Source organism: Balaenoptera physalus (assembly GCF_965194825.1).
Source record: "Balaenoptera physalus genome assembly, chromosome: 19".
NCBI classification, from domain to species: domain Eukaryota; kingdom Metazoa; phylum Chordata; class Mammalia; order Artiodactyla; family Balaenopteridae; genus Balaenoptera; species Balaenoptera physalus.
Genome location: NC_138900.1, coordinates 14,173,872 through 14,187,203, shown reverse-complemented (window position 1 = coordinate 14,187,203; position 13,332 = coordinate 14,173,872). Strand labels below are relative to the sequence as shown.

The 13,332-nt window shown below is 48.4% G+C and overlaps 1 protein-coding gene across 2 annotated transcripts in view; it reads left to right on the top strand.

Moving 5' to 3' along the window:
* The window catches only part of RYR1 (ryanodine receptor 1), a 116,005-nt gene that overhangs the window by 89,585 nt on the left and 13,088 nt on the right, over positions 1-13,332 (top strand). For both annotated transcript variants that reach the window (XM_082437632.1, XM_082437631.1), the window contains 2 exons: positions 9,317-9,658; positions 12,180-12,992. In XM_082437632.1, the coding sequence (XP_082293758.1) occupies positions 9,317-9,658; positions 12,180-12,992 (1,155 nt within the window). The remainder of the gene's footprint in view (positions 1-9,316; positions 9,659-12,179; positions 12,993-13,332) is intronic.

Sequence of the window (13,332 nt, the reverse complement as noted above, 5' to 3'; positions counted from 1 at the left end):
TAAGGACTATTTTTTATTCCCATTTTGCGGAAGTGGAAAATGAGGCACAGGAAGGTTAAAGTGCTGTGCTTAAGGTCACACAACTGATAAGTAACAAAGTTGGGATTAGAACTCAGGCAGTCTGGCTCCAGAGTACACTGCCTCCAGATTCATCCACTAATCTAGCCTAATAAACAGTCAATGAGCACCTCCTGGGTGCCAGGCCCTCTCTGGGGAGTCCCAGCTCGACTCTCAAGACTGGCAGGTTAGGGTGAGAGTCTCAGTAGGGACTGCAAGAGAACCAAAAAGGACGATGCAGGAGCTAAAGTCCCATCATTTATAATTTTAAAATGACTCTACTCAGCAAAGGAAACCATCGACAAAAAAAAAGGCAACTTACGGAATGGAAGAAAATATTTGCCAACCACATATTTAATACGGGGTTAATATCCAAAATATACAAAGAAGTCATTATAGCTCAAAAGCAATAAAACCAATAACCCAATTTAAAAATCGGCAAAGGACCTGAATAGACATTTTTCCAAAGAAGACATACGAATGGCCAACAGGTACAAGAAAAGGTGCTAAATATCACTAATCATCAGGAAAGTGCAAATCAAAACCACAGTGAGATATCACCTCACACCTGTTAGGATGGGTGTTATCAAAAAAACAAGAGATAACAAGTGTGGCAAGGATGTAGAGAAAAGGGAATCTTTGTCCATTGTTGGTGGGAACTGGTGTAAACTGGTGCAACCACTATGGAAAACAGAATGGAAGTTCCTCAGGAAATTAAAAACAGAACTACAGTAGGACCCAGGAATCCCATTTCTGGGTATCTATCCAAAGGAAATGAAACTATAATTGCAAAGTGATGTTTGCACTCTCACACTCATTGCAGCATTATTCACAATAGCCAAGGTGTGAAATCAACCTAAGTATCTGTCAATGGATGAATGGATAAAGAAGATGTGGTATGTGTGTATGTGTGTGTGCGAAATATCATTCAGCCTTGGATAAGGCTGGAAATCTTGTCATTTGCAGCAACATGGATGAACCTGGAGGGCATTATGCTAAGTGAAATAAGCCAGCCAGAGAAAGACAAATACTGCATGGTATCACTTATGTGAAATCTAAAAATAAAAGTCAAACTCAGAAACAGAGAGTAGAAAAGTGAGTGGTTTCCATAAGCTGGGAGGTGGTGGAAAAAGGGAGAGGTTGGTGAAAGGGTACAAACTTTCAGTTATAAGGTGAATTTTTAAAAACTGGGTAAAGATCCCTCCTGACTATTCAGGGTTTCACAGATCACAAGATTTGATGTCATGTACACAACATTTTGTAGCTCAATATCTGTTTTACAAAGTTACAAACAATCTGTAACTTTAAAAGTGCATTGGCTTTATTTTTTGAATAAATAATACATTCACATAATTTTTAGAGTAAAATATAACAAAGTATGAAGTGTGAGAAGTCTCATTCCCACCCCTTTCTCAACCTACGCTTCCTTCACCCCCACTGCTGTGAGTAAGCATTAGTTTCTTTTGTATCCTTCTATCATTTTCTCCAGATATTATTTTCCTCTTTTCTTACATAATAGGTAATAAGCTATATACATTGGCCTGTATCACTTAACAATATATTCTAGAGATATAGGGAGTGTCCTGATTATTTTTTATAGATATCCAGTACTCCACTTTGTGTATATATTATGGTTTATTTGATTATTCCCTGTTGATGGACACTCACTTTTTCCCAGTCTTTTGCCATTACAACACATGCTGTCATTAGGGCGGCCATGGATAGTTGTGCAAGTTGTGCACTGTACAAAGGTGCCGTTTATAGGACAGATATTGTAAATTTGTACTGCTGATTTCCAGCAGATGGAAGTAAGAGTGTTGAGGAAGGCTCCATATGGGCCACTAGCAATGCTGGCTAGAACAATTACCTTTGTATGTACATCATTTTGTACGTGCAGTTATATCTAAAGGTAAACTTCCAAAAGTGGGATTGCTGGGTTAAAGGGTAAATGCATTTGTCATTTGGACAGATCTTGCCCTGCATTTTCCCTTCTCATTAGCAAAATGTGAGACTGCCTGTTTTCCCACAGCCTCACCACCAGACCGCATTGTCAAATATTTGGATTTTTGCCAATCTGATAGGTGAAAAGGGGTATTGAGTGCAGTTTTAATTCACATTTCTCCTGTTACGAGTGTAATTAGGCATCTTTTCATGTTACTTCTTTTGTATTACTTGTTCAGTGAACTGACCATGTCTTTGGCTTACTTTTCTATTGGGATGTTGGTGTTTTTCTTCTTGATTTCTATATTTGGCTGATTATAACTTTGTTAGTGATATGAGGTGTACTTTTTTCTAGTTCATCATTTGTCTTTTGACTTTGCTTATGGTGGTTTGTTTTGTTGGTTGGTTGGTTGGTTGGTTGGCTGGTTGGCTTTGGGGGGAGAGGGTTGGCCATGCATAAGACTTGATTTTTATGTAGAAAATCATTTAAAATATTTTATTAATTTTTAACAGAATAGATAATACAGGGATACAGTCCTTTTGTAGATAAATTCAGAACTTATAGCTATGGTTGAGGTTATCTTTGGTCCCCACACCCAACCCTACTCTCATCCCACCTCTTCAAAGGCTGCCACAGTTATCCTCTTGATGTTCATATCTCTGGACATTTATTTCTGCATTTCCGTTCATATGTAAATCTGCACTGAAAAATATATAGAGGGCTTCCCTGGTGGCGCAGTGGTTAAGAATCTGCCTGCCAATGCAGGGGACACTGGTTTGATCCCTGGTCCGGGAATAGCCCACATGCCACGGAGCAACCAAGCCCGTGTGCCACAACTACTGAGCCTGCGCTCTAGAGCCCGCGAGCCACAACTACTGAAGCCAGTGTGCCACAACTACTGAAGCCTGCGTGCCTAGAGACTGTGCTCTGCAACAGAAGCCACCGCAATGAGAAGCCCGTGCACCACAACAAAGAGTAACCCCCGCTCTCAGCAACTAGAGAAAACTCGCGTGCAGCAGCAAAGACCCAATGCAGCCAAAAATTAAATAAATGAATAAATAAATAAATTTATTAAAAAAAGAAAAATATATAGAATTATTTTAGGGTTTCCCAAGTTCTTCGTGGTTGACAGTGTTCTTGACAGTCTGCAAAACATGTCTCCAATGATAAGTACTTTGCAGATTCCAAAACATCTACTACACTTTGGAAAGCCCTTCCTGGTGGGTGAAAACACATTTCAGGCTACTAATTTATTCTTAGTTAGTACTATTTTGTGGCTTTCTTTATTGTTTTTTATTAGCAAATGTTTTTGTACCTATCTCTAAATTAAAAGACTTCCTTTTAAAAAACATCTTTATTGAGATATAATTCATATGCTATAAAATTCACCCATTTAAAAGGTACAGTTTAATGTTTCTTTGATATATTCACAGAATTGTGCAACCATCGCTACAATCTAATTAGAACATTTTAATCACCCCAAAAAGAAACCCCATACCCTTTAGCAGTCACTTCCATTTCCCCCACTCAGGCCCCTGGCAGCTAATCTACTTTCTGTCTCTATAGATTTGCCTCTTCTGGACACTTCATGTAAATGGAACTGTACAATATATGGTCTTAAAAAGCTTTCCTTCTATTTAACGAACCACAATATCATTATCACTCCTAACTAAAAACAAAGCAATAAAGACAAAATGAAAAAGATCCGTAGTTCATTAAATCATCAAATGTCTGGCCAGTGTTCACATTTCCAGATCTTCTAAAGACCACGTATAATTTTTTGTAATTTCTTTGCAGCAGGATCCAAACAAGGCCACCCAGTGCTACTGGTTGCTATTTCTTAAATTCTCCTTTTTTAAAAAAAAATTATCTACTTATTTATTTTTGGCTGTGTTGGGTCTCCGTTGCTACGCGTGGGCTTTCTCCAGTTGCGGAGAGCGGGGGCTACTCTTTGTTGCGGAGTGCAGGCTCCAGTAGTTGTGGCACACGGGCTTAGTTGCTCCACAACATGTGGGATCTTCCCAGACCAGAGTTCGAACCTGTGTCCCCTGCATAGGCAGGCTGATTCTTAACCACTGCGCCACCAGGGAAGCCCCTGGTTGCTCTTTCTTTAAACCTCCTTTTACCTACTGCTGCCCCTCCATCACTTTTCCCTCACCTGGCAGTTTATCTGATGGATACCTGGGTTGCTGGTCATGTAGAGCAGCGCTGCCCGATAGAAATACAATGAGAGCAACACATATAATTAAGAAATTTCTGGGACTTCCCTGGTGGTCCAGTGGTTAAGAATCCACCTTCCAATGCAGGGGACGCGGGTTTGATCCCTGGTCGGGGGAACTAAGATCCCGTATGCCACGGGGCAACTAAGCCCACGCACTGCAGCTACTGAGCCCACGCGCTCTGGAGCTCTCGCACCACTAGAGAGAAGCCCACGTGCCGCAACGAAGAGCCCGCGCACTGCAAGGAAAGATCCCACGTGCCGCAACTAAGACCCAACACAGCCAAAAATAAGTAAATAAATATTTTTAAAAAAAAGAAATTTCTAATACCTACACTTAAAAAAAGAAGTAAAAAGAAACACGTGAAATTATTCTTAACAATGTTTTATTTAACCTACTCTACCAAAATAATATTTCAACATATAGTCAATGTAAAAATTATCAGATATTTTAAATTCTTTTTTTATATTAAGTCTTTTTTTTTAAAGGAACATTTATTTATTTATTTATTTATTTATTGGGCTGTGTTGGGTCTTCGTTGTTGCATGCAGGCTTTCTCTAGTTGTGGCGAGGCGGGGTCTACTCTTCGTTGTGGTGCGTGGGCTTCTCATTGTGGTGGCTTCTCTTGTTGCGGAGCACGGGCTCTAGGCGCACAGGCTTCAGTAGTTGTGGCTCGCAGGCTCTAGAGGGCAGGCTCAGTAGTTGTGATGCACGGGCCTAGTTGCTCCGCGGCATGTGGGATCTTCCCGGACCAGGGATTGAACCCGCGTCCCCTGCATTGGCAGACGGATTCTTAAGCACTGCGCCACCAGAGAAGTCCTATACTAAGTCTTTAAAATCCATATGTATTTTACACTGTCAGCACATCTCACTTTGCACCAGCCATGATGCAAGGGCTCAGTAGCCACATGTGGCTCGTAGCTGTCATTAGATAGTGCTCTCCTAGTTGTAGAGTTTCCCACAGTTTTGATCTGGCTGATGCAACTTTGTGGTGTCATTTAATGTGTTCCTCTGTCCCCTGCATTTCCTGGAAACTGGGACTTGGGTCAAGAAGCTCGATCAGATTCAGGTTTGGAGTTTTTGTTTTTATTTTTATTTTTCGCCAACACCTTCCTTTGTGGTGCTTCATACGTCCATCAAGAGGCACATCCTGTCCCGTCATCTCTCCTTTTGTGATGTCAGCAACCACAGATATTCAATGCCCAGACACATTAGTTCATTAGAGGTTGCAAAATGGCAATAGTCTCGTTTCTAAATGTTTGACCTTTACCAAACATCATATGGTTTCCCAAACCCAAAACATCATATGATTCCCAGACTCTTTACAAATCTTTGTATTTTACAATATGCTTTTCAATTTTTTTGTGGTTTAAAAGACAAGGTTAGGTTTCTTTTTTTAAGGACTTCTTAATTTTCAAAAATTGTAACAGAGTTAAAAAGTCTTTTCAGTTTTCAAGATGCTTAATTCATTTGAAATATGCATTGAGCACGTACTGTGTGTAGCAGTGAACAAAACAGAGACTGACAGCCCAGTGGGGAGGGACAGATGAAAATAAGTAAAGAAACAAAATAATTTCAGGTTATAATCTGTGGTCTGAAGGAAATGAGCAGGGTGGTGTGCAAGAGAGCATGCGTGGAGTAAGCCCTGTAAATTGGGTGGTCAGGGAAGGTCTTTCCAGAAGAGGACATTGAAGCCAAGAGCTGAAAGCTACCCTGTGAAGGTAGGGGAGGTTGTGGCATCCCCAGGAAAAGGGACAACAAGTGTAAAGGCTGAAAAGTGGGAATAAGAGGGATGCAAAGGAGGCCAGTATGGCTGGAGAGGGCTGTTGGGGGCGGGGAGAGGAAAACTTTTAAGTCTGAGAGGTGAGGGGGGCAGATGTGCTGGCACTGGTTGGCTGCAGGGAGGACACTTTAAACCTGAATGAGATGGAGCTAAGGGAGGATTCTGAGCAGGGGAGGAATGTGACCTGACTCAGATGTTCACAGGGTCCCTCCAGCTGTGGGTGGGGGGAAGAGACTGTGGGGACAGAAGAGGAGCAGGGAGACCAGGGAGAAGGTTGCTGCGATGGTCCAATGGGGGACAAAACCAGGGTAGGGGCCATGGAGGGGGCAGAAGTGTATGTGTCCTAGATCTTTTGAAAGTAGAGCTGACAGATTTGCTGATGGATTAGGTGTGGGTAGTGAGATAAAAGAGAGGAATCAAGGCTGACTCAAAGATTTTAACTCAAGCACCTGGGTGGGTGGTGATGCTATTCCTGAGATGGGTAAGACTGTGGGAGGAGAGGTTTTGAAATCAAGAGTTCAGTTTTGGCCATTTCCACAAAGAGATGTCAGATAAGGCTTCCACTGTTAAGTGTGTGGATTCTGCAGAGCAGTCAGGGCTGGGATGTAGCCTTTACAGTCATTGGCATGGGATGGCTTTCAGAGGTTCGGGCCTCAATGACATCTCCATGACGAGTGTATATCTCAAGAAAAGCGTGCAAATTCCAGGCCTTGGAGCCCCTCCAACCTTTAGAGGTCTGGAAGAGAAGGAGACTCCAGCCAAGGAAACTGACAACAGTCAGAGAAAAAGGTATTTCAGAAGAAGGGGATAGGCAAATGGACAATGTGGAGCGTGGTTGAGGCGGGGGTGTCAGATTTTAAGAGGGACAGTGTCACACTGTATCATAAGGGAAGGAGTCAGGTTGATGGCGTGACGGTAGAAGGTGAAGAGTTCCTGTGTGATTGTCTCCACGCTCTGTGGTTTCTAGAGCCCTTCATGATTTGCAAAGCATGTTACTCATTTAGAAAGCATTTTGCAAAGTTCTTGGCTACAAAGCATTTTTTAGAGCCAGAAAATTTCGCTTCTGTTCATACCCCAGAGCAGTGTTTCTCAAACCATGTTGCAACCCATCTGTTGGTCATGAAATTTAGTTAAGTCATGACCAGCATCTTCAAAAATAAAATAGAATAGAACATTGCAGAGTGTGTTACATAGCGAAAGTCAGAATTGTGTCGTGAAATCTTTTTTTTTTTTGAGTCACATTATAAAATGCATTCTTACTATAGGTGTGGTCAAAACATTTGAAAGACTGCCCCAGAGAACCTCTTGCAAAGAGTGCACTGAAGATCAGCGCAAGAATGTTCAATGAAAGTGTCTGTAAAGTTAAAAACTGGAAATAAACTAAATGTCTGTCATCAGGAGGATAGTTTGTTTATAAAACAGGAATACTACACAGCAGTGAAAATGCATTCATTTGATCTATATATCAACATGGATAGATCTTGAAAACGTACAGCTGAGTGAAAAAAGCAAGTTTCAAATTACATGATTATAATAGCAGTTCTTTAAATCAAAATAATGCACAGGATACCAAATTTTTTGTGTGAGAAAATGGCAGAATATAAGTAGTAGAAGTACTGATGCATCTTTTTTTATTGAAGTATAGTTGATTTACAGTATTATATTAGCTTCAGGTGTACAACATAGTGATTCAATATTTTTATAGATTATACTCCATTTAAAGTTACCATAAAATATTGGCTATATTCTCTGTGCTGTACAATATGTCCTTGTAGCTTATTTATTTTATTCATAGTAGTTTGTATCTCTTAATCCCCTATCCCTATCTTGCCCCTCCCCCCATGCCCTCTCCTCACTGGTTTGTTCTAATTTGTTCTCTATATCTGTGAGTCTGTTTCTGCTTTGTTATATTCATTCGTTTTATTTTTTAGATTCCACATATAAGTGATAACATACAGTATTTGTCTTTGTCTGACTTATTTCACTAAGCATAATACCCACTAGGTCCATCCATGTGACACGTAGTTCTTTGGAAGGATACACCAACTCCTTGGTGGTTACCTTGGGGGAGGGTGGGGGTAATGGAGCAAGAGAAGGGTACACAGAGGGCTCCAACCATACCTGTCATGTTATAGTTCTTAAATATAGAGTAGCTGAAAATATGTTCTGGGGTGATGGGCATACGACTTTATTCCCAGTTGAAATTTGGAGGCCTCCATTGTGTCAGGTGCCAATTATTTAGTTGCTGGAAATGGTGGGATGGGGGGACCAAAGGGCCTTGGGGAAGGGGCAGAGGTGGTGGCATGTATCAGTCAGGGCCCTATCTGGAAGGGGGCTGGCCTGGAGGAAAGACTAATTATCTAACTCCGAGATAGAAGGAGCTGTGTGGACAGGATGGCAGGACTGACCTTTGAGGGAGAGAGACAAGCAGCACGGGGAGGAAGCCAGGGAGAGAAATGCCACAGCTCCATTCTCCTCCTGCTCCCTGACCTCAACTGGACAGGCCCCACCTGCAGCCAGAGGGTCAAGAAAGCCTGTGGTACAGACCACAGGTGCCATCACGTGGGGGGAGGAAGGGTGGAGAGCAGGCCTGCGGGGACTCACCAGCACGGCAGGCAGGGAGCTTGGGGCAGCATCTCTTTACCAGCTGCTACACGAGTGCTGAGTTTCATCAATTCACATCTTACCATCTCTGAAAATGGACTTTATCTGACAGTGGATGGTGGCTCAGCTTTGTGGAAATGCAGCATTCAGTTTTTTTTTTTTAATAAATAGATTTATTTATTTATTTGTTTACTTTTGGCTGCATTGGGTCTTCATTGCTGCGTGCGGGCTTTCTCTAGTTGCGGCGAGCGGGGGCTACTCTTCGTTGCGGTGCGCGGGCTTCTCATTGTGGTGGCTTCTCTTGTTGCGGAGCACGGTCTCTAGGTGCACAGGCTTCAGTAGTTGTGGCACGTGGGCTCAGTAGTTGTGGCTTGCGGGGTCTAGAGCACAGGCTCAGTAGTTGTGGCGCACGGGCTTAGTTGCGCCGCAGCATGTGGGGTCTTCCTGTTCCAGGGCTCTAACCCGTGTCCCCTGCATTGGCAGGCGGATTCTTAACCACTGCGCCACCAGGGAAGTCCCACAACATTCAGTGTTTTAATAGCTGGTACAGCCTCACCCATACCAACCTGCTGGGCGTCAGCCTTGGGTGCTGTTTATATGATTCTGGATTTTTCTCCCTTTATGAAAAGTCCATAGTTGTTTCAGGAAAGGCATTGGGGCTCCCTAGGCCACCCCTCTGACCTCCCCCGCTCACCCCTGCCCACCCCCCAGGCCATGGACAGCCAGAAGCAGTTCACCGGTCCAGAAATCCAATTCCTGCTTTCGTGCTCCGAAGCGGATGAGAACGAGATGATCGACTGCGACGAGTTTGCCAACCGCTTCCAGGAGCCAGCCCGCGACATCGGCTTCAACGTGGCCGTGCTGCTCACCAACCTGTCGGAGCACGTGCCTCACGACCCGCGCCTGCGCAACTTCCTCGAGCTGGCCGGGAGCATCCTCGAGTACTTCCGGCCCTACCTGGGCCGCATCGAGATCATGGGCGCCTCCCGCCGCATCGAGCGTATCTACTTCGAGATCTCGGAGACCAACCGCGCCCAGTGGGAGATGCCCCAGGTCGGTGGCCCCGCGCACGCGCATGCTTGCCTCCCGGGGCTTCAGGGCATGCTCCTCGCACGTTTGGACCACACATGGGGCTGTGCACGCTTTGCACATCCGCTCTGCGGACCCTCGTGTGCCCCTGCTCCGCTCGTGCAAGCCCATGCCCACCCTTCTGCACACGTTGTATGGGTGCTGCTGTGCCCTTGCGCACCCCTGGTTCTCCCATGCCCACCTCGTGCAGACTTGGCATGGACATATACCCTTATACATGCAGCAGCGTCTGTGGGCCCTCACTGTGGCTGCTCGCACACCACGCCTGCCACTTGCACACTCACCCTGGGAGCTCTTATAATTCTGATGCGACCACACCCACACTCTTGTACTTGAACCCACGTGGTTACACACACCTTGCTCACCTTACCAGCAGCCCCTGGTGTGCCCTCTCTTGGCCCTGGCCTGCCCATGCCCACTCTTTTGCACACTCACCGCGGGGGCTCTAGGGTGCCCTGATGACTGGTGACTGGCATTTCGTGCCCCCACATGCCCTCTGAGTTCCTAGCACACAATGCCCTTCCCACTTATGCTGGGCCCACATGTGCGTGCACCTCTCTTGCACACTCACTCTGAGGATGCCAGTGTGCATTCCTGCAGCCCTGGCATGCCATATGGTTGCCCGCCATCACTCATTCACCAACACATGCCCTGGCACACCCATGCTCATTCATGAGCACTTGGACCACCCTCACCAACTCACCCGCAAGAGCCCCTGCGTGTCCTTGGTGGCCAGGCCTACTCCTTGACCTGATGTGCCCCGAATATGCCCAGCCTACAAGTGTTTGAATGCCCCTTACACACTCACTTGCTCCAAAGTACGCTCACATAGCCCTGGCACGCCCCCAGCCCACCTCACACACTTAGCCTGCATGTGGTTCCCATCCCCCATTTTCTCACCCTCCCATGTGCCCCTCATGCACGCTCGGCCCCTGGCCCTGCCCCTGCTGTCCAGGTGGCCCTCCTGCCCACACTCACCGTGCACACCAAGCCTGCGTGCTCCTTACCTGCCCCTTGCACTCCCACTTCCCTTTTATTCCTCAGATGCCCCCAGGCACCTGCACACTCCTCCCACTTGCTCTTGCACACCCTTCCCACCTTACACACAGTTCATGAGACTTGCACTCCCATCATCTCAACACCTGGGCCCCTTGAGTCTCCTCCTCAGTGACACCTGGCTCATGCACGCCCGGGCTTGTGCCCTACCCTGAGCCCTGCCCTCACGTTCTGGGCCCTCTTACACTGACTCCCAGGTCCTCTTGCACACTCATCCTGCCGCACATGCACCGACCATATGAATTGTAGACCCCTCCCACATTTACACTCCCCACCCGCGGTTTCACCCAGGCCCTTGCATGCCTGCCCCATATGCCCATGTCCGCCGAGCACACTGAGCCGGGCATGGTCACATTCTTCCCATGTCCTCCCATGCCGCCACGCCCTCCTCACACCCGATTCCTCCCTTAGTCCCGGTGCCCTCTCACAAGGCTCTTGCACATCGGCCCTTTCACATAGTCCACCGGAAAGCCCAAGGTTTTGCACACTCACCTGTGTCCCTTGGGGCACCACTGTCTACTCCTCCTCTCCAATCTGGCTTAAAAGCCATTGCATCATCCTTGCACCCGGGACGTCTGCACATCCCTGCCTCTGCAGGAAGCCCTGGTTCACCACTGGCGCTTCACACTCTAGTACACCCCGTGGGAGCTCCGCCCCTCACGTGCACCCCACGTGCACACTCTTTCTGTTAGTGTTATTCCTCCAAACACCCACTTCCTCCTGCTCACTCCTTCCCATTCCCACGTTCTCCCGCCGGTCCGGAGTCCATGTCTGCCTGCGTGGCCCTCTAGCGCTCATGCAGCAGTACCACAATAGCAAGCACTATCCGGCGTTTGGCAGGTGCCAGGCACTGTCCTAATCACTCAGCATCTATTAACTCATTTAATCCTCACGCCAACCCTTTTACGCATGGGTTCTACTATTATTCCCCGATTTACATAAGGGGAAACCGAAGCCCAGAGAGTTAAGTCTAACTCAGCGGCAGAATCAGCATTCGAACCCAGGCAGGCTGGCTGCAGAATCTTTGCCCTCAACCACTATGCTCCGTCTGTCGAAGCCAAGAACATCGATTCTGGGACCAGCTTGTTGGCAATTCGAATCCTACACCTGCCACCTCTCAGCTGCATCACCCCAGACACGTGACTTTCTGGGCTTCCATTTCCTCATCTGTAAAATGGGGATATCGGCCCCTACTTCTAGGATGGTTTGTGAGGTTTTAATGAGAGACCATACATAAAATGCTGGACACAGGGCCTAGCCTAGCTGAGGTTCTTACAAGTGCACCTACAGCGAGCGCTATATAGGTTCGCTTTCAAAAATAAAAACGACGATGCTTAGAACAGCGGCGAACGCGCGTGGCTGCCACCGCTGTTGTCCCAAGTCCCCGCCGACGGCGCCCCCATCACGTCCCCTCCGTTCCGCGCTGCAGGTGAAGGAGTCGAAGCGTCAGTTCATCTTCGACGTGGTGAACGAGGGCGGCGAGTCGGAGAAGATGGAGCTCTTCGTGAGCTTCTGCGAGGACACCATCTTCGAGATGCAGATCGCCGCGCAGATCTCGGAGACCGAGGGCGGGCCGGGGGAGGACAACGACGAGGGCGCGGGCGTGGCGGAGGCGGGCGCCGAGGGCGCAGAGGAGGGCGCGGCGGGGCCCGAGGGCGCGGCGGGGACGGCGGCGGCGGGCGCGACGGCGCGGCTGGCGGCGGCGGCGAGTCGGGCCCTGCGGGGCCTCAGCTACCGCAGCCTGCGGCGGCGCGTGCGGCGGCTGCGGCGGCTGACGGCGCGCGAGGCCGCGACGGCCGTGGCCGCGCTGCTCTGGGGGGCGCTGGCGTGCGCGGGGGCGGCGTGCGCGGGGGCGGCGGCGGGCGCGCTGCGCCTGCTCTGGGGCTCGCTCTTCGGCGGCGGCCTGGTGGAGGGCGCCAAGAAGGTGACGATGACCGAGCTCCTGGCGGGCATGCCCGACCCCACGGGCGACGAGGTGCGCGGCGAGCAGCCGGCCGGGCCCGGAGGCGACGCGGACGGCGAGGGTGCGGGCGAAGGCGCGGGCGACTCCGCGGAGGGCGCGGGCGACGAGGAGGCGGCGGCGCAGGAGGCCGGCCCGGGAGGCGCCGACGGGACTGTGGCCGTGGCCGAGGATGGCCCCTTCCGGCCCGAAGGGGCCGGCGGCCTCGGGGACATGGGTGACTTGACGCCGGTGGAGCCGCCCACGCCCGAGGGCTCCCCTATCATCAAGAGGAAGCTGGGGGTGAGAGCGCGGGCTGGGGCTTCAGGGTTTTGGAGAGATTGGGGTAGGAGGCAGGGTGAGAGAGGGAAAGAGAGACAAATAGAGGTTGGAGAGTGGTGCACAGAGAGAGGAAAAGGGCGGAGAGAGGGCCTGAGAGATACGCAGAGACAAAGAGAGACACACTGAGAGATGGACGCAGAGATGGAGACCTGGAGGAAGTCTCCCGATGAAGAGGGTAGCGATTCTGGGAGAGACAGAGAAAAAAATATCTGGAGCCAGAAAGAGCAAGAGATCCAGAGACCAAATTAGAGGAGAAGCAGGACCAAGAACTAAAAAGACCGAAGATAGGGTCAGAGACACT